Below are 25,055 nucleotides of genomic sequence, written 5' to 3'. Positions count from 1 at the left end.
CCACAGGAACTGGCTGTTAGGCACTCATTCCCTGCCCCCCCTCCAATTCTGTGACTGTTTACCATGCGTGTTTATTATTTAAGCCAGGTTGGGGTTGCAAGGTTGGGGCTGGAGCAGTGGTCGTCTCTTCCAGTTGGCCCTGCAGCCCCGTTGCTGTTTAAGGTTTGGTGACGAGGCTCTTCAAGTTGGTGCAAGTTGAATTCCAGAGGAGCGATTTTTGTCACCTGCTCCCAAATTTTATAGCTTGCCACCTTTCCGGGCTCATCCTAAAAGCACTTTAGCTTCATAAACTGAAGACTTTAGTTTCATAAACTAAAGTGGGTCTTCTCCAAGCAAAAGCTTGCTTCGTGGCTTGATTGCACTTGGTGATGTTCCATATTTGCTAAACTGAGAAAATCTGTTCCCTGACGGATGTGAAGGATTTTTTAGGGAGGTGGGAGGAGAAGGTGATGGGAAAAAGGCACAAAAAAGCTGTGTCTCTTTTGTTACTTAGTGTCTGCCCGAGTATCTCCTGATTAAATCTCTTTACCCATTAATGATTTCCTTCCTGCCTCCTCAGTAATTCCTCACTGCTGCTGCTAGGCAAGTTGGGCAGAGCGAGATGTAAGTTCTCACTTCACGACAGGAAAAGCGAAGCTTCTATGGTGTAGGAGGGCAAGAGTACACATCATTGCTCCCAAGGGAGCAAACATCCTTTCAGATTCTACCCACTGTAATTACATGGACATGTGAATGCAGTTCTTTTATTTAATCTGTGTTGTGTTTTTTTTTCCCCACAGTATTTTTCTTTCAGGTCCACTCCTTTTTCTCTGCGGAGCTCGCGTCCTAGTTCTTTCTTGAAGAGGTTTGACCCTCTGTGCTTTGTGATAATATTGTAGTCTCCACGGGAAGCTGGTCTGACATAATACACTAAATGATTGCGAAATGAGTGAGTGGGACTTAAAACAGTGAGAAATCTTGAGGGTTTACCATACAGCTTCGATTTTGCCATCACTGGTGTGCGCTTATTTTGCGTGTTAATATACTTGGGATAGCGTCATTCATCCAAAGACCTCTGTTCTGCTGGAGTCATGACCGAGGTAGGGAAATATGTCCTATTTTGATAGAGCTGGGAGAAGGAATGAGTCATAAGGATGGAAGTAATTCAGCCAAAATCACGTCATGTTAGTAGCACCTCGATGCCCAGGATTTTATAGAGACCTCTCAAAGCCAAGTACTCGACCGATAACGTGTATGGAAAACTGTACGTGGTTAACTGCAGCTGTAGGTTAGCTGATGGATGATTTGCTCTTTCTGGACATTTCTGATAAATTTTGAATGCGTGTTTTCCGAAAGCTGCCACAACCTATCATTTGAACAAGGCTTTTTGTGTTCAGCCGGTAAAAATAGCAAGCTGCCGTTTAATAAATTCTGTGCTGTACATTGCTTTCCTTTTCGCTTGCTGCTAGATAAAAGGAGTTCAGCTGTTGCCCATATCGCTTATTAATAAGCTGGTTTTATGAAAGCAGCGTTTGTGAATGAACCAAGAACTCGCTGTACTGCGTCGAGCCCAAACGCCTGGAATAAAATCGTGCCATTGCTGTTTGCTGTATTACCAGGAGAGATTCTTCTCCGCGGACGTGCTGGGAGAGGTTTCCCTTGTTCTGTGGCACTGTGTGCAATGCATAATGAAAGGCCGGCGTTGGCAAACGCGATGACTCCGTGTTATGCAAGAGGAAAATTAGAAGCCACGCTTCCCTTTAGCTTCAGCCTCTTGGAGGAAAGGAGGGGAGGACGCTGCTGAGTTGGAGCGCCGGCCTGTGACTGGGCCTGCTTCTTGCTTCGCCTCAGGCTCCTCGCGTAGTCTTGGCTCATTCTGTGTCAGCAAGTGTAGTCTATAAAATGGTGTCCTCCTTAGGCGGTAGGGATGTGAGGATAGCTGGATTAAACACTGCTCTGATGCCCATCCACAGTGTGGCCCACCTGAGCATCTGTGTTGGGCTTTTGTAGTCTTTGGATTTCCAGTTGGGCCTCGCAGTACCTCTCATGCTTAATTATTGTTTGTCCTGCGTACGCAGCCTTTCACAAGTGGATTAAACCCGCCTCCCTCTTAATTAGGGTAGCTAGCTTCATTTCACAGAACCATTTGTGACAGCGGTTTTATGTCCGTGTGTTTTGTCCCGTCGGGAAGCAGTCTTTTTCTCCACTCATACATTGCCCAGCTCTTCCTCACAACCGATCTGTGAAGATTCCCCAAGCTTCTCTCCTCCTTTTTGTCAGGACTGTGACAAAATGTCTGTTGGTAGCTTACCTATTTTAGTACAAGTCTGGGGTGTGGGGTGCCTGACTCCTCTCCTTGCCATCTGCTCCTGGTTCTTCTCCGTATCCTTGCGGGACGCTCAGAACAGTACAGGTGGACAAACGCATCTGGCTCTCAGTTGTGTGATTCTTAAATGCAATTATTAAATGTAATTTAATGTTAATAAATCTCCTGTAATTCTCAGAGCTGGTAGGGGCTTAGAAACAAGAGCTTTGTCGCAGCCTGGAAGCGAGGGACCTGCCGGCCTGTTTTCTCAGCACGATCAGCGCAAATTTTTTCATTGCCAGGATCTGAAGTAAGTTTTGGGCCTGGCCTTTCTGTCCCATCTCCCACGTTACGAGTGTCCACGTGCAGGAGTCTCGCTGGCCTGACGGAGCTGTGCAGCATTTCCAGCAGGCACACGGGGACTTGTTACGGCGGTGAGGAAGCTGCTGGGCGCGAGGAGGGCCGAGGCAGGGGCTGAGGCAGGTTCGGGCCGTGCAGCTGATGTGCCAGCTCTTACTGAGAGCAGAGAAAAATCCGAGTCTGAGAGCTCGTCAGCCGCAACGGGATGGTGATTTGTGTGGTGTGAGATCCCAGGGGCTTTGTAGCTTTTTTTCTGCGAAGGCAAATCAAGTAGCTGCAAGGGAAAACAGAAATGTCTTTGAGGCAGTCGTAGAGGAGTACCCCGTCCCCAAACAATACAACACAAAAGCAGAAGGGAGGCATATTGCTCTGTTAGCCGTGTAAGGCTTCTCGTGTCCATCTTTCAGTGCCGTCTGTCTGAACTGGTAATGTCACAGCTCATGAGGACGGGTGAAAATCACTGGGTAGCCACGTCGGGACCCTCCAGGTTTTGTTGTTCCTGCCTGCGTCTCTTCAAAGCTGCCGTCCTGATCCAGCCAGGAAAGTTTGCTTTCAGATGTGTCAGGCTTAGTTGCAAGTGGAAATTCAGGTCTGTTTGCCCTCAAGCAGGCTGGCTGGCTCTATTCTTTATTCCTACCTCCTAAAATATCTGACAGAACACAGGGACTTAATTATGATAATATATAATGATGGCATAATAGAAGGCTAACAATATAAGGCATATACAGTAAAATAAACTCTCCTCTAGAAATTCCTGCTTCAACATGGGAGAGCAGGGAAGTCAAATCTTTTTGTCTTAGCTGACACTCGTCTATTATTCTTATTTTTTTTAAATCAATTTATTTGGATTAGCTTTTAGGCTCTACTGATGTTGCTGAGGGTGCAGCTGCCTGAGGTGCTCGGTGTCCTGCTAAACCCTGGGCACCCCTTTAGCCTCAGCTCAGCTGTTTCCCTGATGCAAACGAACCCTTAGAGCTCGGATTTGCTCGATGCAGCCATGAAATACGGGGAGAAGATATTTAAAAAGCAGTTCTTGAAAGCACTTAGTAGTGCTTTCCTCTTTTCTTTCTCTTAAACACATTTGGATGTTCTACGCGAAGCTCCCACTAGCGTCTAGCAGCTCGGACGCAGTTGTGCTGCAGTGAGCTGTAGGATGAGCTGAACGTTATTAGAGAATTGTTGGGGTGTGTGCATGCATGTGCTCTTGTGCTGCTGCAGATGTGAAGCTGCCCACCGTAGCCTTGATCAAAAAGGCTTGAAGTGAAGGTACGTGGTTCAGCTGATGGACACTAGAATACGTGCACAGGAATCCTTGCTGATCCCCGTATGATTGTGTGGATTAAATTGTCAGATAAATTAAGGTTAAGGTTAACAACTTCTTGTGCTTACGATACCGTGCCAGTTACGGATATTAAAGAAACTCCTAAATGAATCTTAGTGCAACATCCTGAAAGTAAGAAAACACATTTTTTTTTTGCAGATCCACTACAGTTGTGGCAGAAATGCTCGCTCCCCTGAAAACTGCTGCAGTTATTCTGGTACCTAATTTGAAGTTTTTTTCTTTTTTTTCTCTATTTCCCTCCAGGCAACAATTGGCATTGACTTCTTATCGAAAACCATGTATTTGGAGGATCGAACAGTGAGTAAGATTTTCGTTGGCACTGCTCTGTGTACGGTAGGAACGAGGATCGGCATCTGCTGTGACTGTGCAGCACGCGGTTCTGAGATCGCTTGGAAGGACAAGCTTGAGCCTTCACCTACCAGCTGCTTCCAGGCTGACAGGCGCTGTGCAGACAGCTCCCTTCCCTCGGTGGGGAAAGGAGAAATCGCCACAGGCTCGTCTGCGGAGGGCTCGGGAGTGCCGGTTTGCAAGCGGCAGAAGCTGCTCTGCTGTCTTCTTTTTTTTGGAGAAAGCTTATGTGGCTAGCTTGCATCATGGTGGGAGGTCGGAGAAGGGGGCCACGCTTAACCCCTTCAGCTTTTGAAGGGTACGGTACAGTTTGCCAAATGTTGCCAGTTCGTAGCTAGCTCATTAGTCCTCACCATGACTTATTTAAATAGGAAAAGGTTGCCTTCAGTAGTAACCCACAAATTATGCCTGTTACTTAGCTTGGTGCAGCTCTCGTTCCTGAAATGAAATCACCGCTCTCTGGAAGAAAGTCTGTGGTTTAAAATTAGCTCAGATCCTTCATTAAGAAGTTCCCTTCATTAAGAAGTTCGGTTCAGCTGCTTGCAGAAGCAAGTTGAGCAGTGCTGCATAAGCTTACGGTTTTGTATAAACTCACAATGAATGTGATTGCATTAAAAGTGCTTCAGTGATGAGAGATGGTCTTTCCGTAGCAAAACGACTCTTGCACATCTTCCCACACACGTTGCTTGTAGTATTTCTTGCCTTTTCTTTCAGAACCTTGCTGGTAAGAGACGTTAAACCTCATCTGTGCGCATGTTAATTTAAAATGTGGCTAAGGCTTGAATACAGAGTGCAACTAGCATTTTATCCTCCTTGAAAAAATTCACGTTAGTAGCTTCTCCAGTGCTTTGGCAGCAGCCGAAGGTTTTTCCTTTAGAAGTGTGGTGTGGGGCTGGATTCTTCCACCAGCAACCGTCCTCCAGGCTGCTGGAGAGTTACGTGCTCGAGTCCCGCGGGAGGATAGCAGCAGAGCATGAAAACCTTGTGTAGGCAGAACTGCAGGTGAATATTTGCCGTGTTTACCTTGTTGCTCCTTTCCCTTTGAAAGCTGAGCAATCCTATTTCTCCCCTTCTGGAAGGGAAACATTTTTGAAGAGAGAAGAGAGCAGAAAGGGAAGATAGGTGCACGTCCGCCAGTTTGGCTACTACAGGTGCTTGGGAGAGATTGCTGCAAAGGAGGAGACAGTTCGCAGCTGCTCCCAGTCCCCAGTCATCTCCTGCATGAGTTTATATTTTTCTTTAGCTTTTTCAAAAAGTGCGATTTATTTACTCTTTTATTTTTAGTGGCAGTTTGGCTTTTTTAATTTTCTCCCACCCACAGATCAGGTTGCAGCTGTGGGATACTGCGGGTCAGGAACGTTTCCGTAGCCTCATTCCCAGTTACATCCGTGACTCTGCTGCTGCTGTAGTAGTTTACGATATCACAAGTAGGTATATTGCACTGGGTTTGACCTTTTTTCTTATTTTTCTTGCTTGTTTGACTGATTTTGTTAGGTACGGTTGCAATTATGGGACACAGCAGGTCAAGAACGGTTCAGGAGCTTGATTCCTAGCTACATTCGTGACTCCACTGTTGCAGTTGTTGTTTATGATATCACAAGTGAGTGGGGGGAATTCTGCATTTCTAATACTCTGCCCTTTCCATCCTTTAGCCTAGCTTTGCATGTCCTATCACAGCCATGTGCTTGTTCTCCATTCTGGCATGAAAAAAAAGACGTTTTCTTTCATCGTAGCTAAGTTTTAAGCTAGCCACCCAATCACTGCTGTCGTAACGTATGAACTGTCTCATAAACGCCCTCGTTTTGTAACCCTTTCCTATCACATCCTCCTGAAGCCTTGAGTCCTGGCTGGTCTTGTTGCACTTTTACCCCATTTCATCAGCTTTTCGATCACGGTATGACCTGTGATTTTTGGTCTCAAACACCTGACTCACGTTCGCAGATGTCTGAATTCTCAACTTAGACTTTGCACTGGTAGCCGTAGCTTGCTTCACTCCATCTGCCCCCCCCCCTCCCCACAAGGTTTGGGCATGGGCTGGGGGGAAGGTGCATTAACCTCACATTTTCATTTGAATCAATCACGTTTCGCAATGTGCGACTTACCCCTAAGCCCTTACCCTTTTAACAAGTGCTCTTTCATTTCTTACTAAGGTACGTACATTTTTGTGAACTAAAATATTAGTGCTTTCTTCAACTCTTCTCCTTCTGTCCCTCCCCTCAGTCCAGAGACCCCTGATTTACTAGGGTTCAGTGTTTTCAAAGAGCAGAAATTTGGATTTGGTGTAGAAGAATTAAACCTGTAGACATTTTCAGTTTTAAACCAAAACTGACGGAGAGCAATGGCCTAGATCTCTACAAATGCAAAAGAGCTTGTCCTTTGATTTATAAATATTAGAAGATTATAGCAGGAATAAGGGCTTTACCTATAAAATCTTTAGTTGTTAAAAATAGCGCTTTCACTTGAGCTAAAATTGCAAGTTAGCTGTGAACCTCGGAGTTTTTTCTTACCGACCTAGCAAATTCAATATTACTGAGTAGTAAAGAGACAAATTAAGACACTGGCAAATGATCAAGCCTTGCCTGTCTGGCATGCAATATATTACGATGCAGTAGAAGCCATTAAAAAAAATCAATTACTGTCGAGAACTGCTGCAGAGCCCCCATTTTCTAAGTGCTAAAAACTACTTAGGCAACTCAGATGCTCTCGGGTGGCCAACTGGCAAATGCTGAGCTCTGTGGCAGTTTTCCTTATGGGAAAAGGAAACATTTTTACAAGCGTGCTGTCTCGTTAGAGCAGGGTAGCTTCCTAAAATTACCTTCCCTCTTTTGAGGACGTATCATTAAGAAAAAGTTCCTGTGGACACGTTAAATTTCTGTTTCTTGTTCCATGCAAACGAACTATTTGGAACTCAGTGTTCAACAGTGCAGGAGTTGCTGGTAGGGTTTTATAACCCTGATATTTCCTGGGGAAAACCCTAAACCTAGCAACTGAGAAGTGATTCAGCTGTACAAAACGCGTAGCTGGTATTAAATACCTTTGAGAGGCAGTGAAACCGTAGGAGCCTCTTGCTGTAGGGGCATAAGTCATGAGCAGTTAAGAACGAAGGGCACCATCGTGTTGACCTCTGTACAAAAATCTACACAAAATTTTTGTTCAGCTGAACAAAATGGGAGCTGGTCTAAAAGAACAATGAGACTTCTCATTTTTGATGCTGTCAAATCCAAGTTAGAGATCAACTCCGTTCGTTCGAGGTGAATTCCAAGCCAGGGAGCCAAGTTACTAGCCCATTTGAAGTTAATGCCAAAGCTTTCCTACACGTCAGCGTGGGGCACTTAGGGTTTCGCTTGCTGGTTCTTCATCACCTTATTATGCCAATTCCAGAGAGTACGAAGCTTCTGTATGAGACTTTGAGATGTGTTAGCGGTGAAATGTGAAGAATATCTGCAGTGATAATCCTCTCCACTGTTCTCCGTTAGATGTAAACTCGTTCCAGCAGACAACAAAATGGATCGATGATGTCAGAACGGAACGGGGCAGCGATGTCATCATCATGCTGGTGGGAAATAAAACAGATCTAGCAGATAAGAGGTACGGAGGAATAACTCATCTTTTGGATGCTTTTCTTAGCCTGATGTTATTTTCTTCAAGATGATTATTTTAAAAGGAACACTTCTATTTTCTTCCAAAATGCTCAAGTTTGTTTTAACTGTGCTGGAGGTGGCAGTGACTAGATAAATCCAGATCTTTAAACTCCTCTCTTTCGGGCAAGCCCAAGTTTGCAGCACGATGCTATGAATGAGTGAGAAACTGTGACCCAGTTGTTCAGGTGTCAGGAGAGAACAGGACGTTAAAAGCAACCTGCATCAGTGAATGAATAAGCTAAAGTGGTTACAAATACTCAGACTTCATAAATTTGCTGCGGTACAAGTGATAGGTGCAAGTAATCCTCCCATTTAAAAGTCTACAAGGTAAGTTTTCCTAAGTTGGCAGACTGAAATATTTTTATTAGAAGGTGTGCATCCTCAGCTTTAGCTGTGTACTCTGCTGATTCTGGGTTTATGGTGCTGCTAAGACGGAGTTAAAAGCCATAAAAATGTAAAACTAAAGCATGAAAGGGAAGTATTCTGTATTTGATTGGAATCCCTGTTTTCTCAGAATAGCTTGTGACCCTTCAGATTTATAAAACCTATTATATAAAATCTATAAACGTCCTGTTAAAAACTGTTCTCTCTCTCTCGCACTCACACAAGCACAGATGCCTCATGATTTTTGTTTGGAAGCTCTTGAGACAAAGCTTTCTCCAGATTTTAGCAGACTGCTTAATTGGGGGGACACCTGGGTGGGGGGAAGACAACAAAAGTCATTTGATATGAGATGGTTGTGCTTGGTCCTCTGTTAAAATAGTTCCGTAGCCTGCAAGTTGATGATTGTTATTGGGTATCAAAGTCTTTCAGTTGCTGCCTTTTCAAGCATAAAAGCACAGCTTCCTGGACAGGGACTTAAGGAGCCTCACTGGCCCTCCCAGCTGCTTTATTTTGGGAGCCAGGTGTGCCACTGAAGTCCATCTGATACGATGAAATGGTTATGGTAGTGCAGAGCTATGCTCAAAACGTGGCATCTGTGTGCAGGGAAAAGCATTAAGTGCTTTGAGAACTGTTAACGTAGGAGCCATCTCCTTGGGTTAAAGACAACAACCTGAATTCCCAAGGTGTCCGTCTGTTTTTTTCTGATTCTGTGTTCTCTTCCCCAGACAAGTGTCCATTGAGGAAGGAGAAAGAAAAGCCAAAGAGCTGAATGTAATGTTCATCGAAACTAGTGCAAAAGCAGGATACAACGTAAAACAGGTGAGTAACGTGGTGCCTGCATCCAGCCCTCGGACGTCTTCTGTCAGCGCACCAGTGTGGAAATAAGATCGGCTCCTAGGCATCGGGAAGTCTTTGCGTAGGGTGTTAGAGGGACGTTAGGAGTTCATGCATAAAAAGCAAGATCTTGGAGCTAAATTGTTGGCTGAAGGATCCCTGACCTTGCAGCAAATGACTTGGAGCTTCTTTCCTCTTAGAAAAGAGGAATTAGGAAGGAGCTTTGTGGGTACAAAATCATGCCTTCCCAAAGTCTTGTTGATGCAGCCCCTAAGGTGTTCATATTGAAGGGATTTAAGCACCAACCCAAACCTGCTCAGTGAATGAACGTGGGCAAAGCAACGTAGGAGGAATGTGGTGGATTAAAATGCTCATACCATATAGTGAGACAGCATAAACTGGTGTTCCTGCTCTGTTGGAAGGCACTGAAGGTTCGAGCAAATGTTCTTGGACGGCTGAAGCTATTTATTTTCGTTAGATGATGAGTTGCTTTTGAATTGGGGAAAGCAGTGAGATGTCTTGTGAGCTGATGCAACTGCAGCGCGACGCGGTTTTGTGCTGCGAGATGAGCTGCAGCTCTTCAAACTCCATCCAGCAGGTCAGAATTTAATCAGTTGCGCTAACGAAGATAAATCACCCGGCAATCTGTGAGCTGGTAAAAGCAGTAAACACTACGCAACTGATCTGGTGTTTACATGCCAGGGTTTTTGTTTGGGCTTGTTAGTTATGTCAGCAAATATGCTTACTGGGAGTTCCTGCGTACAGAGCCAGAGCCGTCCATCCCTCCCGGCTCAGCGGGGTTCTGCGTTTTCATTGATCTTGCAATTTCTCATACGGAGCCATGCCCACTAAAGCATTTGGCAGCCGGTGTTACAGCAGGAGGAAATAACGACTGCAAGCTGCAGAAGGCTTTCGCTCTCGGGTACCTCCACAGAGCGAGCACACGCACACGTGTGTGCATAGATAAATACGTAAAAAATATAAATATTATGTCTTTTAGAATCGTGGGTTCAGGTCAGAAGGGGGCCTTATTTTATACGTGTAGCTACTCGAGTAGCTCGCGTACAGGAGTTTGTAAGGAGCTGCTAAAGCAGGTTTATAAATTACTTTGAGTATATGTTATAGATGGGACGAAAGGGTCTGTTATTAAAACGTCCCTTGACCTTGCGTATTAGTAGCAAAATTATTCCCTCCGTAATGGAATAATTAGGTGTGTTAACTCAGCGCTGCCTTTCCGTGCGTTAGCGAGCGTAAAAAGCGTTCGGTTCCAGGGTCCCCCAATTATCGTGCCACAACACAAAGGCTGCCTTGTAATTAAGGCTTGGATTTCCTGCTGGAGCCCTTGGTGTTTGCTCGGAGCGGGGCGTGCATTTGGGAGCAGTTGGCGCTGAGAGGAATGGCGCTGCTGCAGCTCTGCTCCCTCTTTTCTTGAGGGAGCTGCCGTGCACCTGCCACGTCCCCAGAAGCGTGTCCAAGCCTGTAAAAGGTAGCTTAGGGCTTTTTTTGGGGGCCGGTTAACGCTGGTTGGGTTGGGGGCCTGATGATTTGAGACGCGAAGGGGGGAAAATCTAGTATGCCCGTAGTCCATCTTAGCGTAAAATACTGTCGTTTAATGAAACGCGCGCTTTGTAAAGCCTCCGCTGCCTTCCTTAAGGATGGTAGCTCCATTTAATGCGTGACGAAGGAACCAACTTCACCTCCTTGCGTTTTGTGCTGAAGCCATTTAGGGATTGTGCTAACGAGCTTGTCAGAACACAAAGCCATTTCGGTAGCTGGAGCCTCACTTGCACTCTCTCTAGAGAAAAGTCGTCGTCGTATAACGGAGGTCTAGACACATTATGCCTCTGATTTTAATTGCCAGGTTACGTGCTGTAAGGCTTCTTCAGTAAGGAAATAGGCTTGGTAATTCAGCTCCAGCAAAAAAAAAAGGTGTCAGCGGGTAACCTGGGGGTGAGTTCCCTCTGTTAAAGTGCAGATCTGGTGTGCAGAGATGCGGTTCTTGTTCTTCGCTAACATCGTCAAACAGTACTATCCAAAAAAACCCGGGGCTGCTGCATATCCCTGCATCATAATCCGTGGCGTGAAGCCTTGTCAGAGTTGGACAGGAGACAGATTTTAAGTGACTTTATCCTCTGTGCAAGATACCAAAACAAAAGATGTGAGTACTTATTGGAAAAGAACTAAAAGTGGCTTTTTCTTCTAGATTCCGATGGCTGTATTGCAGACACGGACTGTGATTTTTAGGGGCTTCAGAGCTATTTTATACTGTAGAATATTTGAAACCTTCATTTTTATTAGCTTAATAAGCAGTTATTGAAACAACTCTCAATGGATAAGGCTTAAACCAGTAATCTAGTTCTTTATTTTCCTTGCAGCTTCTCTGTTGAATAGTCTGAAATTATTTTACTAACTTGCCAACAGCTTCTTTTCCCAGTGAAGCAGGAAAGTGTGGATACAGCTGCAGAATGGTACCATACCCGTATAAAATCTTCCGTTAATAAGCTGAATGCAAGTTTGACTTCCCCCTAAGGTGACAACGTCGTTCCATAACACATCCTGATCCCGCAGAACAATTACTGTCCGAGTTAACTTTCGTACAGGATTTTTAATTCGGGTCAAATTATTTTGGAAGGAGTCTGTATTTAATGAGACATGAACGTACAAATTACGATCGCTTCGTGCCGGATATCGAATATTCACGTAGAGGTGAAGCTTGGACCGGTGACAAGTCATCGGTTCGTCCACTAGGTTATGGGTTAGGATTTAGCAATTACCGTGCAGCTTTCATACTAGATATGACTCATATATGAACTGTTTTTTCCCTTCCATGCAAAGCTCTTGTCTGTCAGTGTTGAAACGTCTCAGGCTGCTGAGGGAAGCACTGACAACCCACCTGGGCAGCCCAGAAAACTCAATAAAATGCTTTTTTTTTTTTCCCAGTGCCCTCTCTTCCCAGCACAACGTCTGTCTCCTGGCCCTAAACGCTGTGCCCTGCTTCAAAGGCAGTGAACTGCGGAGCTGTGGTTCATGCAGGAGGTTTGGGACGGAGCTGGATCCCCAGTCCCCCGTTGTTTCTTTTGAATTTCTATCCCTTTCACATTAGGGTTTTGGGTTCTCTGCAGTGTTGGACATGTACGTCTTGGTGTTACCACCTCCAGATCTGTCTCACTTTGCTCTTGTGTGCCCCTTGGACGGCCCCCCCACAGCCTCCTCGCTTCCCATCCTCTCCAGCATGTAGCTCTGGGAGTTCCAGCCTCACTCGTGTGCCTGAGTCCCGGAGACATCGCTTGCAGCCCGCCTGCCCTCTCTGCCCGATGCTGCCTGCGAGCTTTGCACATCAGCGTTTGCCCCACTATAAGGATACAGAAGAAACTTAAATTTCTTGTCCTGCTTGGGGAGAATAATGGCCGAGGTATTTTTTTCACCTCCTTGGCTGTGGCACTGGTTTGCTGGCCTTCGTTCCGTCCTTTTGACCGTGGGTACTGCTTCTGGCCTCTCCTTCATCCTTTTCTGCAGGCGGGCAGCACTGAGGAGAGGGAAGGGTGCTGTACCACAGCTCTGAGCTCGCTGTGGCCATCCCACAAATCCAGAGTGGTTTTATTGCGTGCCTCTAGAAGGCGGGTTGCACCAACACGCAGTTCAGTGCCAGGATCTTCCGCCAACAGAGAAATAAAGGGGAACATGCTGAACATACTGCTGAAGATAGTGAACCTACAGGCTTTTTTAACTATTCCCCTGTGGGATGAGAGGAAACAGCTCGCTGGTGGTGCTGGGGGCCGAGGTGAGATGAGTGACCTCACGGTTTAGAGGCTCGGAGGCAGGTGTGCACGCAGCCTCTGCAGAGGAGCGCAGAGGGTTTGCGACCTGTGCGCGTGCCAGCTGAAGCCAGACACCGCAGGCTTTCATTTCGTGCCTTCTCTGTCGTTTCTGTTCCCCGGGGGCTGATCTGATGAGCTGCTGGGGCCAAGTCTCGTCTCTTCTAGCTGTACCAGGCAGTAACGGACTGCCCTCCTGTGCCGCTGGACCTCTTAATGTACGGAGACCCCGAGCTCCTGTACACCTTCTGCTCCTTCTGGCCGCGGGGAGGGGGTGCTGGAGGAAAAACGAGAGGATGTACGGAGTGAAAATGGTGATATTATTGTCCTGGGGTTAAATAGATGCAACAGAGGGAAAAAAAAAAAAATTGGCTTTTGGATCCTCCGAGTTTCAGCTAGGAGAGCCCAAAGACTGAGGGGAAAACTAGATAGCTCGCTGCGGTTAACGCAGAGAGTCACTCCCTGCTTCAGTTGGTTTTCAGCCCTGAACGAGCTTTAAAAGACGCTGAGATTGGTGCTCTGTCTCGGCAGCCCGTGTTTCGGGGAATCTTCTTGTTAGCCTGGGGACTTCATGCCCAGAATACGTCAGGGTTCGTTTTGCCGTCTCGTGGAAAAGAGATGGGGGGCGGAGAGCCCTGGAGGCCTCCTTCCAGCAGTACCTGGCACGCTTCACGCTTCTGCTCAAAGAGCCCCAGTCTGAGCATGGTTTTTGGCAGGAGAACTTTCTCACGGCTGAAGGATGGCCCCACGGGTAACCCTTTTTTCACGGAGCTGGCTGCATCCAGCAGCTCGGCTCTTCCCCCTGTCCTTTGCTTTTTTGTCTGCTTGATGGGCACGAGTTACTCGGAGTTGCAGAGCTCTCCTTGGGGAATGAGAATTAGGGAAATACTTCGCTCGCTTTGCTCCGGGGAATAGGTTTCGTGTGGCTCTTAGCCTTTCAGACGGCTGCATTTAACTCCTGCTGTGGGAGAAAAGTCCCAAATCCTCACCAAAACGCGCGGTTTGTGTGTTTACGTGTACACACACATGCACAAACGTATATGCATGTGCACACCGCGTTATATCGGTGTGTAGACGTGCCGCTGCCTGTGACATTTTCCAGGGAGATAAGAGAGCTGGCGTGGGTCCCGAAGGTACTGCGGAGCAGTAAGGTCCCTAACTAGAAGGCAGCTTTCTGCCCATCCTAAAGTTTCCCTAATTGGATTTGTTCGCGTATGCTGCGGCTGATAAGCAGAAGGTTAATAAGAAAGAAAGTTGATTTTCGTAGTTGCCAAATTCCTCTTTGTAGTCAAATAATTTAGGGCGAGAAATGCAGCGAAAGGCATCAATTTTATTCCCGGTCTTCGCGTTAAAAAAGGATTCTTTTATTTTAAGCAGCCTTTCTGGCAGCAGTTTTGTGTAAATGCAGTGATTCCAGTTGGTTCCCATCATCTCAGGGTTTTTTTTAAAGCATCCTCCCCCTTCCCTTCCGTAAACTGCCTCCCTGATTTGCAGCCTTTGGTGCTGTGCGTTGTAAAAGGGGGAACGGAATGGTGATGTCACCCTTTAAAACGTGATTAAAACTCCTTTTTGCAGTGCTCTTTCCACCTAGGATTTTCCAAGCGTGTGCCAACAGCAGAGAGACTTGAGATGTCGCGTTTCCTTCTGTCAGAGCGGAGGTGTTAAGCGAGCGGCCTCATTTAGGGCCAGGACTCTGCCAAACCTGCGTATCCCTCTTTAAAACGGATCGGGGGGGACTCGCCCCCCGCCACCCCGCGTCGAGGGCTGGGTCAGAATTCCTCTTTCAGGCTCTGCCGCAGGATAAGAACGAAAAAAGTGCCGTAAGTTGTCCTGGTTTTGGCTGGGACGGAGGTGGTTCTCCGTGTTGCAGCTGGGATGGCGCTGTGTTTTGGGGTTAGGGTGGAAAAGGTGGGGGCTTCGCTCTCCCTCTGCCATATCCCTCCCACTGCTGCTCTGCGTCGGAGGGGCGGGAGATCGAACGCAACTTCCCCCGCAGAGCTAGGTGCCCAGATGATGATCGCTAAGCCGTTTCCCTTCGTAAAAATGAACCTGAAATGGCTAAATATCAAAAGTTTGGGGAGCAGAAATCATTTCAGGGACAGAGCTCGGTAAAGGGGGAGAGTCAGAGCCTTCTGTACCCAAACGTGGTAGAGTTGGGAGGTTTGTCCAAGACCATGAAAGACAAAGCGTTGAGATTGCCGAGTGTCGTGGATTCAGATATAATGCTAAAACTTCAAGGCTTCCAAGGGAAGGTGAGATGGAATCTAAATTACTTCTTGACCATCTTCGATGAGAGGGGGGAAAAAACATAAAAAATTATAGTGAATGGTCTAGTTCCGTGCCGAGTGAACAAAAAACCTTCTGAAAAGTCACACAGCTGAGGGTGGCAGAGCTCTGCCAGTTACCTGGTTGGAGCGGCGAGGAGACATAGCGCCGAGCACGGGGATACGGTGGGAGGTCGCTCTGAGAGTCCGCAGCGTCTTTCTTCCCCTTTGTTTCGTTCTTAAACCCTAAGAGATCGCGTCTGGTTTTGGTTTTGAAGCGTCCTGGAAAATAGGTCAGGCTGCTTCTTCCAACAGAGCTAGGAGGGCTGCTGAGACGGGGGAAGCAGAGCAGATAACGCGTTGGGAAGCGTCGAACCACTCGACGGGACTTCTTGGTACAAGGATAACGGTTAGGTCCCTGTCTGCCTGCCTTCATTTAATTCTGACCACGAGGTCCTCGTTGCCTCTACGCTTTCGGGCGGTTGGGCATCCCTGCCGGCTGTTCAGCGTGGAGGGCTTCCACAGTTCAGCACCTGGAATTTTGGCACACCTTCATTATTTTCTCGTTGACGTGTGAGGAAATGACGTGTGGTTTTGCCTGAATTCTTCAGCGAGGCCGGGCGGCTCAGGATGATGGCTCAGACGCTTGGGTGAGAACGCCGAGCTTCGAAACCGTTAGCTAAAATCGGCAAAATAAATCAAGCGTTGGCTTCGGCAGACCCATACCCCGGGCTCAGTCCCAGTTTCGGTGCATTGCTGCGGGTGAAAAAGGAGCGAGGATGCTGGGGGCTGTTTCCAAAGCAGTTTCGAGGGAGATGACGGGAGTCACAACGTGCTTTGCCTCTTCCTACCCGCCAGCTTTGTCCGCTGCTCACGTAGGAACCTCTTCGGTCAGTGGCGAGGAGCGGTGACAGCACAGGTCAGACCCTGATGAGCACTGCGTGTCTGCGGAGATCGCGGCCGCAGAGATCCGGGGGTTTGCTCACGGTTAATTTGTGCGGTACTCATCGAGCCAGAAGGGTTTTCCCAACGTCTTCCCGGCGTCGTTTGGGCACTCGGGGCGAAATTGGCGCGAAGCGCGTGGCCGGAGGTCCCTACACCTGTAACGCGAACGGACCGACGGGGGCTGGCTCGGTTTGCTGGGGAAAGTGGGTCACTGGGAGCGAGCGGTGTAGCTTCGTGTCGTTGAAGATGAGGGCTGAGATAACACGAGATAAGGTCGATTGAATGCCTTAAGGCTGACGTCAGACCCGTGCCGAGCTTTTGGGGAGTCCTGCGCTGCCTTCGGGCTCGCACCGGGCTTTTATTTATTGGGCAAACCCTGTCCAGAGGGCTGGCTAAATGGCATCTGAGAGAATCCCTAGCTCTGAGCCTCGCTCCACAAGAAGGGAAGGGGCAAAGTAAGGAAATTAGGAGAGGGCGGTGGTTCTTCTCAGCCTACCTTTTATTTCAGCATCCTTCAAGCTGAATAAACCTGTGAAGTTTGGAGCTCGGCTTTTGCTGGGGAACAGCGCTCACGGGATGGATGAGTGCCTGACTCCCGTGGGGTTGCAGGAGCCCCCGGCACCTGGTTTTGTTCTGTTTTATACCCACGTGTGGGCTGGACACACGGTAGCGATGCAGAGGATACTGAAAGTTGAGGGTGCTAGGAAAGGATAGGGCAAATTCCTGGAAAAAAAAATAAAATAAAATATCCTTTCTCTGACTTTCGGGCCACACGGTACACGGAGCCTGGAGGGTGACGTTTAGGGGCTGTCATTACTCATGTGCCCTGTTCTGGTGCTTTTGTGGGTGCCGGCTTGGCCGCTGCTGGTGTAGGTAATGCCCCGCGGAGGTCCGAAGGCTGAATTTCCAGCTGGCGTGGGGAAGTTTTGGGGTCTGAGTAAAGCCCGGGGCAAAGCCGAGCCCGAAATCCTGGGTTCCGAGCGGCAGAAATGCAGAGGTGCCGGGAGGTTTGCTGCTCGGAGGCAGCGACGTCTCGTCCCCAGTAACAACAAAACCGCGCTGTGCCGTTCCTGAGGAATAAAGGTTATGTTCGGTGTCAGGCGTTCGGGTGCCAGCAGCGCTCAGGGATGTATCGGGTCATTGTTTGAACCGGATCAACCGGGGTGCACTCTTTAAAGTCCGATTGTTTTGATCTGTTCCCTGTGTTTTGTTTTTTGTTATTTTTTTTTTTTTACAGCTTTTCCGACGCGTGGCAGCTGCCTTGCCTGGAATGGAAAGCACACAAGACAAAAGTAGAGAAGACAGTATCCTTTATGCGCCCGTGGCCTTGCGGTGGCAAAGCGCCGCCGGGCGTCGCCGCGGACGAGGAGGACGCAGGTCCTGAATGACGGGAGTGAAAGAGGAGGGAGCAATATCTGTCCCGCAGCCCTCAGGCAGCTTACGGGCATCCCAAAAAGGGGGGCAACAAGGGCAAGTAGCCCCCGAGCTTTGGTTAGGGGAATGAGGCTCGGTGGGATGGATGGCTGGGGCTGCGGGTAAGGGCGGAGGCTGCTGCGGTGAAGCAAAGGCAGCGGGGATGGTTAGGGGTAGGAGGAGGCGTGAAAGTGAGGTGGATAAAGCTGAAGGGAGGAGAAGGGGAAGGTGCAGAGGGATGCAGCCAAAAGGGATGATTTGTGGAGGGTTTGAACAGGCTGGGTGTGGAGGAGCTGGTACGAAGAGGCTGACAGAGATGGAGTGGTGGCCGCGGTTGCTCGCTGTAGCCCTGAAGGTGAACGAAATTTCTGCTAATCGAGCCTCTTGCCACCCTCGGCTCCGCCTGGCTGCCCACCTCGGCTGTCTTTGGTGGAAGGAGGCGATGGGGGAGCCAGAGGGATGCGGCAGGGGTGGGAGCTGAAGGGACAAAGGGGGCGAAATCGCGGCGGGTGCTCCCAGGGGGGAGCGAAGGGGTTGCATTAAACCTCGTGGGAGTTGGTGAGGTGCCAGAAGTGAGCTGGAGAGGAACTTCCCTGGGGTCTTCAGGTTCATTTACAGCAAGGATCAACTGTATCGCTGGTAAGCAGCGGAGGGACGGTGTTTTGGAGGAAGGATGCTGCGGGATCTGTAAGAGAGGACAGATTCAGGGCTGGAACTGCATCCGTAGGGCGTCTTACGGCAGAGGGGGAGATTTGGGAGGCTGCGGACCGCGGCTGCTAAGGCACAAGCTCCGTGTGACGCGGTTCTGCTGATCAAAACTGGTTCCTGAGGCAGGTCACCAAAAGGTTAATGAGCAGCCACCTTCGTTAACGAGAGGATGAGGGCAGGCTGCACGAGCCAGCGGCCGACGGGCCCGCGGTTGCTCTGTCGGGGGGGTGGGTTTGATCACCAGTCCCTAAACGGGAGGCTGATAAGGGCGCTTTGAATTCGGCTTCCTGCAGGCTGCAGATAGCAAGGGCTGAATGCGATTGTCTCCCAAACAGCTGCGTTGGGATTAGTTTGGGGGGGGGATTTTCCATGGGCTTCTTTTCACAGAGCACCGAGGGCTCACGGATCTCGAGCTGCTCGTGCTCTGGCGGAGCTGGCAGGGCTCGTTTTGAGCATCTCCAGCTCTTAACTCTCAGCGCGTGAGCCAGGTTTAAACCAGCCGAACGGGCGGATCGGATGTTTGAAATGAATTCTTGCTCTCCCCTTTCCACGTTTTTCTCCCAACCTCCGTAAAGAGCAACTGGAATCCCCCGAAAAGAGAGGAGCTGGAAGAGCCAGCTGTGTTCGCCGATAAGAGGGACACTCGAGACTCGTGCCGAACGCCCGCAGGTCGATGGGGTTGGGATCAGCCTTCCGGGCTCCCGGGGTTAAAAAAAAAGCTGCCGTAAGCGCTGCGACTGCGGGGCACGGGTCGGGAACTGGAGCGCCCCAAGGGGAGCAGCTTGTCGGGGGCAGGCTCGGGGTGACCTTGTGTCACCCAGAAGCCAGGCTGGCCCTCCTGCTGGGTGCGGACGGGAGCACGGAGGAATTATTTGCCCAGCTGGCGCGAAGCGTAGGGGAGCAGGATTTTAAGAGGTGAGCTTCCTCCAGAGAAAGGACCTCGGGGCTTTCCAGGACGGGCTCTGACCCTGCCGTGTTCCCAAACGTCTAGTGGAAACGGTGCCGGGGCTGCTGAGAAACCTGTATCGGGGCTTTTGGTTGAAGCTGGTCTTCACAAGAGCACAACGAAGTGTTTTAGTAGGAAACGCGGGTACCGAGCTGAAAACCCCGGTAAAAAAAACTCCTGTCCGGGTAGGGAGACCGAGCTGACGTCTGTTCGCCTTAACTTAACTTCTTCCAGTGATCGACATAAAACTGGAAAAGCCTCAAGAGCAGCCTGTCAGTGAAGGAGGCTGCTCCTGCTAATACCACGTGGCTTCTACCTTTCTCCAGAACATCACTGCTTCCCCTCCCTTTACTCTTCATTGACTGCAGTGTGAATATTGGCTTGAACCTTCCCCTTTCAGTAATAACGTATTGCAGTTCATCATCGCTGGCTGTCTCGTGGAGATGATCTATTAGCTTCACAAGCACACACACACACACACAAAGAAAATGTCAGTGTCTTCATTATTTATAAGAAAAAAAAAAAAAAGCCAAAATATTCCAGCGTATTCTAGTTATAACTTTAAACAAAAAAAAAAAAGAAAAAAAAAAAGAATAGGTACAATTTCTTAATATTTGTTCCTTTTTTTAATATGTTATGATATTGCACTTTGAAATGATGGGAACCGAGTAAGTTTTGAATTGGACTTAGACGAGAAGTACGTGCAGAAGAAACGCTTGCAAATCTCACCCACTTGATCTCTCCGACCACCCGGAGATGGCCAGACAGCAGGCAGGAGTGCAAGCGGAGGGGGCGTATGCCGAGGGTGAAATGCTGTCCTTAAACAATAATAAAAGACAACGACGACTAAAACCAAGCCCTTAATCTTTCCAGCAGAGATAGTCCGGATGGTTTTCAAACCCCAGAGCTTTTTTGGGGGGGTTCGATACCAGGACAGGCTACCGGGATTTTTTTTTAGTTCTGGCCGAGGCGACGTGAGCGCATTTCCAAGGCGGCATCCCGAGAAACGCAGAGGGGCTCCGGATGGGGTAACTGGCTTCCGAAGGGGTTTTTTTTGGGGGGGGGAAAGGTGGAAGCGCGTTAGCGAAACACTTGCAGGAAACAAAACAAGCTTGGAGTGCAAGATCGAGTTTTTAGGAGCATTTTTTCCTTTTACGTAGAACAACAATAAAGCAAATGATTGCTGCCCGAGAGATGGGAACGTAACGTGTCAGCCGCTGCGGGGGGAGAAGGCGTTCTGCTTCCTTTTTTTTTTTTAAGCAAGGGGAAAACCTTAACGGGACTGGGGGCTGGCACCGAGGCCTGCCTGGGGACCTTTACGTCTGGCAGAGGGACGGCGGAGCGGCACCAGGCCGGGGAGAGAGGGGCGGCGGAAGGGGGCTCGCGCCCGCGCCTCCACGGCGGGGGGCGGCTGGGGAGGGGGCGGCCGCTTTGGCCATGCAGAAATGTAGCTGGGAAGACCGTAGAGGGAAAGGGAGGGAGTTCGTAGGATGGAAACCAACTTACGATTATGCAGATTAATGCCTTTATTTTTTAGCGTTTTTTTGTTGGTTTTTTTATGTTCCGTCTTCCAAGTCGGGTTTAGTTTTTTTCACTAGAGCTGTATAGTTTGGGTGAATAACTAGTCGTTTAGTTTTCTATTTAACTAGGCTTACAATTAACCGTTTTTCTTTGATATTTATTTCCTCGCTTAATTTTTTTTTTTTTTTTACAATTTCCAGTAATTTTTCTTTTTTTCCGTTTTTGCTGAGGAATCCGTTTAGAGCTTTGCTGATGTCGCGAGGTGTAGCTACCCGAGAAACACAGAACCGAACACACTAGAAGTGCACCCTTTTAATCTTTACTAGTCATTGTGAAGTTGCTGTGTAAGTTAATAAACACAATTGTAAATACATTGTTTGCTGGGCGAATACGGCTGAGTTACAGTGCAGGAAGGAATTCGCGAGCCTGGCTTGCGATTGCTGCTTAAGGAACAATTGCAAGCAAATACTCAGGCTCCTCCTTCGTTCCCTTCTGCCCCTCTACCACCTAAAATTACCAACCGGGGAAGAGAAGGGAATCGTCCTCACCACCACTTTCACCAGGAAACGGGCATGAAAGGCTTTGGGATTCTTCATTCCTGAGACGAATGCTAGGCTCGTGCCCTGCCCTGGGTTTAGAGCAGCTCTGCACACCAATAACTTAAAGGCAGGAGGAGATGTAAAAGTGCTTTTATAACGCAATATTAAAGGCGAGTTTTTTTGACGTGGCATGTCTTGAAATAAACATCAATGATATGTGACCAAGGATCATTCTTTATTTAAAAGAAACTCTTGAGGGGAAGGAAACCTGGCTGCTTTTCCTGTATTGTACTGTTTTTAACTGTGCAAAAGCGATCCATCTCGCTGCTTTTTTTACCCCCCTTCGGTTCTCCATGCGGTTCGTGTTGGTCATTTCATTGCTTTCCACAACCACGTGCGTTTTTTTTTTTTGCTTCTGACGTAAGCCAAACCCTACGTTTCCTCGTAGTCCTGAGCTTTAAGCACTGGATTTGCAAGGAGCTGGCTCACCGCGCTGGGTTAGGTGGGCGGGCAGCCCCGCCGCTGCTCGGGGGTGCCGCTTTTGGAGAGCAGGCTCGGAAGGCGGCCCCGTTACGACCCTCTCGAGAAAAGGTCTCGCAGGGGGTGCGCCCGACGACACGGTGGCCGCAGGCACGAGGATGAGTTCTTGGTCCCCGAGGTCTGCTCAGGACCACCGGGTGCGTTTCACTCCTGCTGGTCCTGCAGCCAGTGCTTAACGCGACGGCGGGGACCGGTCCTGCCCTTTTACTTTCCCACCTTCCCAGGGGAAAGACCTCTCCCAAGCGAGCGCAGGAGCAACGGTCTCTGTAATTTTTTGCACCCTGATGCCTCGTGCCATCTGTCTCTCGGTTTTTGGGTTCTGATTTTATTTTGCTCCATCGGCGTGGCCAGTAGGACCATGGGACCAGACTTCTTTTGTGACGACTTTGAAAACAGCGAAGGTTTCTGCTCTGTTTCTTTTCTCCTCCCCACTCTGGCTTGATTGTTGTACAGTACATTACGCGGCTACCCATTACTCACTTTTTGTCTTGAATACAAGTAGTTGAAGAAATTGTATAAGGGGAAAAAGGTTCCTTTTCTTCATGTTGGAATGTCACTGGTACCTCAGCTCTGTTTGATAATATGAAACAACGAAAAATTCCTTAGCGCTTGAACTAAATAAATACCTGTCTCATTGGAAAGCTCCGGGTCTCTTCTCTGTCCACATCCCTCGGAGCATGGGCTGGGGGGGGGGGGGGGGTGAAGGGCGTCAGCGGCTCTGATTTCTTCCTCCTGCTCCTGCCTGTCGGCCTTGGAGAGTTGGAGGAGGGTTTTTTTTTTGCAGAAAGGTGGTGGAGGACGAGGGCTGCAGGAACGGGTGGGTGAGTACCGGTAACAGACGTGCTCCTTGCCGGCCTTAGGGGACGAGGAGAAGGCTCTGGTCGCTGGGGGGGCTCCTGCTCCTCCTGGCGCACCCAGGTCCTGCCGGAGCAGGAGGGAAGGGGCTGCTTCAGGGCACGGCACGGCCCTGGGGCGCTCAGCCCCAGCTCCCCCTCGGGAAGCGTTCACAAGAGGCAAGCAGAGCGGCTCGAGCCGTGCGCGTATTGGGAACCGAGTCAGACGGGGAGCATCCAGCTGACTGCACGGTCAAGGACTGGGTTAGGCGGGTGCTGCCGGGTAAATCTGGGCTGGCTTTAGGCTTGGCGGCCTCCCCTCCGAGCACAGCGTCCTGGTGGTGCCCGCGGGGCTGCTGCCGGCACCGTCCCCTTGCTGCGTGGCGCCTTCCTCCCAGCGCCCAAATCATTAAGAAACGAGGCAGAGAGGGGTCTGCCTGAAGCAGCTGGGTTCCTTTTTCCCCCCTCCTTCGCCACCTTCTCCTTCCCCACCACGTGTAGACCCCACCTGCAGCTTTCTACCAGATGAATTTTGGGATCCTGAGCACCACGGCTGCCGTGAATCCCGGGAGCTAAACGCTGCGGGCAGCTCTGCCCGTCCCCGCGGGAGGCGGCGCGGGGCTGTGGCCGCCCGGGGATTTTCCTGCTGCCCTCGCAGGGACGCGCTCTCCAGGAGCTGCCGTTTCCCGAGCCGAACGTTGCAGGTTCCCATTTCCCAGGCTTTGGGTGTAAATTAAAGCAATTCCGAGCGTTCGCTGCCAGCCACCCGGAGCCCAGCTGGAAGGAGGACGGCTGCCCTCGTTGCGCTAAGGGCTCGATCAAAGTTACCGGTGATTAAAGCACCGAAATCACCGTTTCCCTCTGCACCCCGCGTGCTCAGTCCGGGTGCTGCTGAGGTCGGTGAGATACAACGGGTTTTCAGCGCCGCTGGTGGTGGCTGGGGCGTGCTCTGACCTTCCTGCGTTTATCTCGGCTCAGGAAGAGGGGCGGCGGCGGGGAGAGGCGATCCCGGCCCCTCGCGAAGCCGGGCACCACGCGGTGCGGCCGCTTCGTTTCCGAACAAGCGATTTGGGGGCTCAGTGGGAGCAAAGCCAGTGCCAGCAAATTGCTGGCTGCGACATTTGGGGTCTAACCTGATGGGGCTGCTTGCGGGCGTGCCTCTTGCCCATTAACCTCCCATTCCCAGTTGTCGCTGCGCATCCCACCGCATTAATCCTCATTTCAGATTTTTTGGGGGGGTTTTTCGGGGTCTCAGCCGGCGTGAGCAGCTTTGGCAGAGGGGGCGTTGCTCGTGTGAGGCCGTAGGAGCGGTGAACGGCGCGGGCCAGCCCTCGTTTCTGCTCATTTCGTGGAACGCTGGCCTGATGTTCGTGCCTCCAACACCAGCGTATTATATTCCAAATAATTTGAGTGCGTTCGGCTCCTTCCCCCAGCATGGAGCCCCCGGGGCATCGCGACAGGAGCCGCCGGCCCCTTGCCGCTGTGCGGAGTCGCTCGGGGCCTTCGGAGAGCAGCACCAGCCCTGGGGAGGAGAGGGGCAGGATCGGCCCCGGGACGCGCAGGTACCGCGGGCGGCGGGGGCGCGGGGCTGGGGAAGGGGCTTCCGCGGGGCAGCGGCTGGATGCGGCACGGGAAACGAGCCCAACGCTGCCGCGCGCCCAGGCGTGGAGATCCTGGTTTGTTACTGGCTTTGCGGAGGGCTGTGGGACGGGGGGGGATAAACCCTAAGAGGCGCTGGTGATGGGGAAGGCGCCGCGTGCTCCTCAGGACGTCCCCACAGCCTCGTGCCCCGTCCATCCCATGGGGCGCGCCGCTCTCGGTGACACTCATCCCTCTGTGTGGGGGGCTCTTGGGGCTGCCGAAGTCCCCGAGGAATGGATTTAGGGGCTGTCCCTCTCCTGGCGACCCTGCCACCGCGCGGTGCCGCCTCCCTGCCCAGCCCCGTTGGGGTGATGGCGCCGGCTCTCGCGCGCGTTGTTCCCCCCGGGGCGCTCGGTGGCAGGTGGGACGGCACCGGGGAGGCTCCATCGGCACTAATTAGCGGTGAGGCTCCATCGGCGCTAATTAGCGGCGGTGGCACGGGCTGGGGGCAGCCAGGCTGAGAAGAGGGCTGGTGGCTCACCTCCGCCTTTGGGATGGGGACACGGGGCCCGAGGGTCCCCGGGGGCTGCGGGGACAGACGGGGGCAGGTTTGGGTGGAGGTGAGGATGGAAACCAGGCTGGAGGACGGCGAGAGAAGGGGCAGGGGCGGCGTGGGGCCGGATCCTGCTCCCGGCTGCTCTGCGAACAGCCGGGGTTTGTGTGCCGGGGGAGCTTCTGCTGGCTCGGAAATTCCTGG

The 25,055-nt window shown here is 50.3% G+C and overlaps 1 protein-coding gene across 3 annotated transcripts in view; it reads left to right on the top strand.

Annotated features, from left to right (window-relative positions):
• The window catches only part of RAB6A (RAB6A, member RAS oncogene family), a 58,811-nt gene extending 36,286 nt beyond the window's left edge, over positions 1-22,525 (top strand). Inside the window, exons 3-8 of one of the 3 annotated variants that reach the window (XM_083820986.1) lie at positions 4,230-4,283; positions 5,829-5,934; positions 7,811-7,922; positions 9,085-9,178; positions 17,455-17,521; positions 19,519-22,525. In XM_083820986.1, the coding sequence (XP_083677112.1) occupies positions 4,230-4,283; positions 5,829-5,934; positions 7,811-7,922; positions 9,085-9,178; positions 17,455-17,521; positions 19,519-19,583 (498 nt within the window). In that variant the 3' untranslated portion in view covers positions 19,584-22,525. Of the gene's footprint in view, positions 1-4,229; positions 4,284-5,655; positions 5,762-5,828; positions 5,935-7,810; positions 7,923-9,084; positions 9,179-17,454; positions 17,842-19,518 lie in introns of those variants that run through there. The other 2 variants (XM_083820987.1, XM_083820985.1) reach the window with 2 other exon arrangements.
• Positions 22,526-25,055: the final 2,530 nt, after the last annotated feature.

The sequence above is a fragment of the Anser anser genome, assembly GCF_964211835.1.
Source record: "Anser anser genome assembly, chromosome: 1".
Lineage (NCBI taxonomy): Eukaryota > Metazoa > Chordata > Aves > Anseriformes > Anatidae > Anser > Anser anser.
This window is presented reverse-complemented; position numbering and strand designations above follow the sequence as displayed.